Raw genomic sequence first — 4909 nt, forward strand, 5'->3', positions numbered from 1 at the left:
TTAAAGTTTTAAAGTCTTAAACTGCAGTGTGTCCTTTTCCTTCCCTCCTCCCCCACCCGTCCCGGGCTACCTTGGCAATTATCTTCCTAGTTGTGTGATGAATTAATAAAGAATGCATGAATGAGAAGTAACAATGACTTTATTGCCTCTGCAAGCGGTGCTCGAAGCAGGGAGGGGAGGGTGGGGTGCTTGGTTTACAGGGAAGTAGAGTGAACCGGGTGGGCGGGGCGCGGATGATTCATCAAGGAGAAAAAAACAGAAGTTTCACACCGTAGCCTGGCCAGTCACAAAACTGGTTTTCAAAGCTTCTCTGATGCGCACCGCACCCTGCTGTACTCTTCTAACCGCCCTGGTGTCTGGCTGTGCGTAATCAGCAGCCAGGTGATTTGCCTCAACCTCCCACCCCGCCATAAATGTCTCCCCCTTACTCTCACAGATATTGTGGAGCGCACAGCAAGCAGCAATAACAATGGGGATATTCTTTTCGCTGAGGTCTGAGCGAGTCAGTAAGCTGCGCTAGCGCGCTTTTAAATGTCCAAATGCACATTCCACCACCATTCGGCACTTGCTCAGCCTATAGTTGAACAGGTCCTGACTCCTGTCCAGGCTGCCTGTGTACGGCTTCATGAGCCATGGCATTAAGGGGTAGGCGGGGTCCCCAAGGATAACGATAGGCATTTCAACATCCCCAACGGTTATTTTCTGGTCCGGGAAGAAAGTCCCTTCCTCCAGCTTTCGAAACAGACCAGAGTGCCTGAAGACACGAGCATCATGTACCTTTCCCGGCCATCCCACGTTGATGTTGGTGAAACGTCCCTTGTGATCCACCAGGGCTTGCAGCAGCATTGAAAAGTACCCCTTGTGGTTTATGTACTCAGTGGCTTGATGCTCCGGTGCCAAGATAGGGATATGGGTTCCGTCTATCGCCCCACCACAGTTTGGGAATCCCATTGCAGCAAAGCCATCCACTATGACCTGCACATTTCCCAGAGTCACTACCCTTGATATCACCAGGTCTTTGATTGCCCTGGCAACTTGGATCACAGCAGCCCCCACAGCAGATTTGCCCACTCCAAAAAGAGAAAAAAAGTGTCTTTCCTTTCTCTGGAGAAGGGTTAGGAGCAAGATGCCGCAGTGACTTACTGCACAGGTGGGCATCTATAGCATTCAATCCTACTCTCTCCTAGTGCGTAGGCTCACAAACAGGCCCACAGCCCCTTTTATCTGCTTTCACCAGAGACCATTCAAATTTGCTGCCAGAATGTAATTGCTGGCAAGGCCGCGCTCTGTTTCCCCAGAACAGGGGTGCTGCGGTTTTCTCTGAGGTCCAGTCCTGAGTGTTCTGGCTTCCCACGGTGTTTGTTAACCCAACAATCTGAAGGCACTCTCTCTCTCCTCAGGCTCTTAGCCACCATGCTGAAGTCAAAGAAGACAATAGTGATAGTGGTCCTGGCAGTTCAGTCGATTGTTTTCATCTGCTTCCTCTCTCAGCTTCGCAGCAGCTATTCCCCCCAGGAAGAGAAGCCAGCTCAGGTGCACATCCTCATTCTCTCCTCCTGGCGGTCAGGATCTTCCTTCACTGGCCAGCTCTTCAGCCAGCACCCTGATGTCTTCTACCTGATGGAGCCTGCCTGGCATGTGTGGAGAGCCATGTATCAGAACAGGGCCAAAGCCTTACAGATGGCAGCACGTGACCTCATCAGGTCTGTCTTTCTGTGCGACATGTCTGTGTTTGATGCCTACATGTCTACGCAGAGGAATAAATCTGATTTATTTCAGTGGGAGGCCAGCCGGGCCCTGTGCTCCCCCCCTGCATGTGACCACTTCCAGCGCAACCACATCATTTCCAAAACCGCCTGCAAGACCTTCTGCAGCAGGTACCCATTCAGCAAGGTGGAGGAAGCTTGCAAGACCTATAGCCACACAGTCATCAAGGAGGTCCGGTTCTTTGATCTGACAGTTCTCTATCCCCTTCTCACTGACCCCTCCCTGAATCTCAAAATCATTCACTTGGTTCGCGACCCCAGGGCTGTGTTCCACAGTCGTGAGAAAACAGTGGCTGCTCTGATAGACGACAATAACATTGTGGTGGGGCCCCAGAAGAACCAAGGGGAGAGGGGGCCCTACAACGTGATGCAGGAAATCTGTAAAAGTCACATCCGGATTTACACTGAAGGCAGCCAGGCCCTTCCCAGCTTCCTCAAAGGCCGCTACATGCTGGTGCGCTATGAAGATATTGTCAGCGATCCCCTGGCAAAGGTTGCACAGATGTATAAGTTTGCAGAGCTCCACCTCATACCCAAACTTCAGGTGTGGATGTACAACATCACTCATGGGAAAGGCCCGGGGACGCAGGCCTTTGACATCAACTCCAGAGATGCAGTGAATGTGTCCCAGGCCTGGAGGGACAACCTGCCCTTCCAGAAAATAGCAAAGTTGCAAAATGTGTGCAAAGATGCCATGGACCTATTGGGTTATCGACTAGTGATGTCCGAGGAAGAACAGAAAGATATGGCACTGAACCTGTTATTTACCCAGGGCCTTCCACCCAGTGACACGGGGAGCTGAATTTAGAAAATTTGCCTCCTGTTTGTCAGCTGAAGACTGCAGAATTCAGAACTGTGTGCACAAGTGAAAATATATGTGTGTGTGTGCGCGCGTGTGTGCGCACATGTGTACAGAGTGAAACTAGGGTTACCATATTTCAACAATCAAAAAAGAGGACGGGAGGAGCCCCGCTCTAGCCCCGTCCCTGTCCTGCCCTAGCCCCACCCCTGCCCCTTCCACTCCCTCCCACTTCCCGCCCCCCTCAGAACCCCCAACCCTCCCCCCCACTCCTTGTCCCCTGACTGCCCCCTCCTGGGACCCCTGCCCCTAACTGCCCCACAGGACTCCACCCCCTTCCTAAGCCTCCCTGCTCCTTGTCCCCTGACTGCCCCCTCCTGAGACCTTCCCCCCATCCTAACTGGCCCCCTAGGAACCTACCCCCTACCTCTCCCCTGACTGCCCCAACCCTTATCCACCCCCCCACCCCCAGACAGACACCAGGGACTCCCACGCCCCATCCAACCACTCCCCACCCCCTGACAGCCCCCCCCCGAACTCCCGATCCATCTAAACCCCTCTGCTCCCTGTCCCCTGACTGCCCCCTCCTGGGACCCCTGCTCCTAACTGCCCTCCAGAACCCCACCCCCTACCTAAGCCTCCCTGTTCCTTGTCCCCTAACTGCCCCCCTAGGACCCTACCCCCTACCTGTACCCTGACTGCCCAAAACCTTACACCCCCAACCCCCAGACAGCCCCCCCCAAAACTCCCGACCCATCCAACCCTGCTCCCTGTCTCTTGACTGCCCCCTCCAGAACCTCCCTGCCCCTTCTCCGACCCCCTGGCCCCCTTACCATGCCGCTCAGAACAGAGTGCAAAAGTTTTTCCTAATATCCAACCTAAACCTTTCCCACTGCAACTTGAGACCATTGCTCCTTGTTCTGTCATCTGCCACCACTGAGAACAGCCTAGCTCCAGCCCTTTTGGAACCCCCCTTCAGGTAGTTGAAAGCAGCTATCAAATCCCCCCTCATTCTTCTCTTCTGCAGACTAAACAAGCCCAGTTCCCTCAGCCTCTCCTCATAAGTCATGTGTTCCAGCCCCCTAATCATTTTTGTTGCCCTCCACTGGACTCTTTCCAATTTTCCCACATCCTTCTTGTAGTGTGGGGCCCAAAACTGGACACAGTACTCCAGATGCGGCCTCACCAATGCCAAATAGAGGGGAATGATCAGGTCCCTCGATCTGCTGGCAATGCCCCTACTTATACAGCCCAAAATGCCATTAGCCTTCTTGGCAACAAGGACACACTGTCGAATCATATCCAGCTTCTCGTCCACTGTAACCCCAGGTCCTCTTCTGCAGAACTGCTGCCTAGCCACTCGGTCCCTAGTCTGTAGCAGTGCATGGGATTCTTCCATCCTAAGTGCAGGACTCTGCACTTGTCCTTGTTGAACCTCATCAGGTTTCTTTTGGCCCAATCCTCTAATTTGTCTAGGTCCCTCTGTATCCTATCCCTAATCCTCTAATTTGTCTAGGTCCCTCTGTATCCTATCCCTACCCTCCAGCGTATCTACCACTCCTCCACTCCTACCACTCCTCCCAGTTTACTTGCTGAGGGTGCAGTCCACGCCATCCTCCACATCATTAATGAAGCTATTGAACAAAACCGGCCCCAGGACCGACCCTTGGGGCACTCCGCTTGATACCGGCTGCCAACTAGACATCGAGCCCCGGCTCACACCTGCCGGTCCTGTCAATCCAGCTGACTTGGAGTGCTGGCCTCTCTGCATTGGCTTGGGGACCTGTCAGTCTCAGGATCCTGACTCTACTTCAGTCCTTCCCCTTTCTCGCAGCACTGGGAGAGGACCAACCAAAAGACACATTCAGTGTCAGCAAGGGGGCATGGCCCCCTTACAGTCATCATCTTCTCTCCAGATTAGCCTTACAGGGCCCAAATGCAGTGTTGCTAACTCTTGTGATTTTATTACAAGTCTTCTGATGTTTGGTGAAGAAGAATCTGAAAACGTGACCCCCAAGTGCACCCTTCAGGCTCAGAAATCAAATGGCAAATAAGTCCTCAAAATGTACTATTATGGTGCTGTGGTAGCACCTGCTATAGATTTCTATTCATTTTGAGAATGTATTACATGTTTCATTTTATAGGGGTAGTTCTTTTTTGGTGCCCCTTTTGTAGTAAACCTGAAATGCTCTGGACTGGGGCTCTACGTTGCTCCTTCTGCTGCTGATTCAGACAATATTAGTTATACAAAGCGCTGTTTGTTAATAGAGCGCATTTTAGTATAAATACTTCTACTGCTGTCTAGAAAACAGAGTGTCACCCATTGGGATAGTGTGTGTGAAGT

At 52.3% G+C, this 4909-nt stretch overlaps 1 protein-coding gene across 1 annotated transcript; it reads left to right on the plus strand.

Moving 5' to 3' along the window:
• Positions 1-1413: 1413 nt before the first annotated feature.
• Positions 1414-2568, plus strand: LOC135878614 (carbohydrate sulfotransferase 5-like). The gene has a single exon (XM_065404323.1). The coding sequence runs from the start codon at positions 1414-1416 to the stop codon at positions 2566-2568; it is 1155 nt and encodes a 384-aa protein (XP_065260395.1).
• Positions 2569-4909: the final 2341 nt, after the last annotated feature.

The sequence above is a fragment of the Emys orbicularis genome, chromosome 4 (genome assembly GCF_028017835.1).
Source record: "Emys orbicularis isolate rEmyOrb1 chromosome 4, rEmyOrb1.hap1, whole genome shotgun sequence".
Lineage (NCBI taxonomy): Eukaryota > Metazoa > Chordata > Testudines > Emydidae > Emys > Emys orbicularis.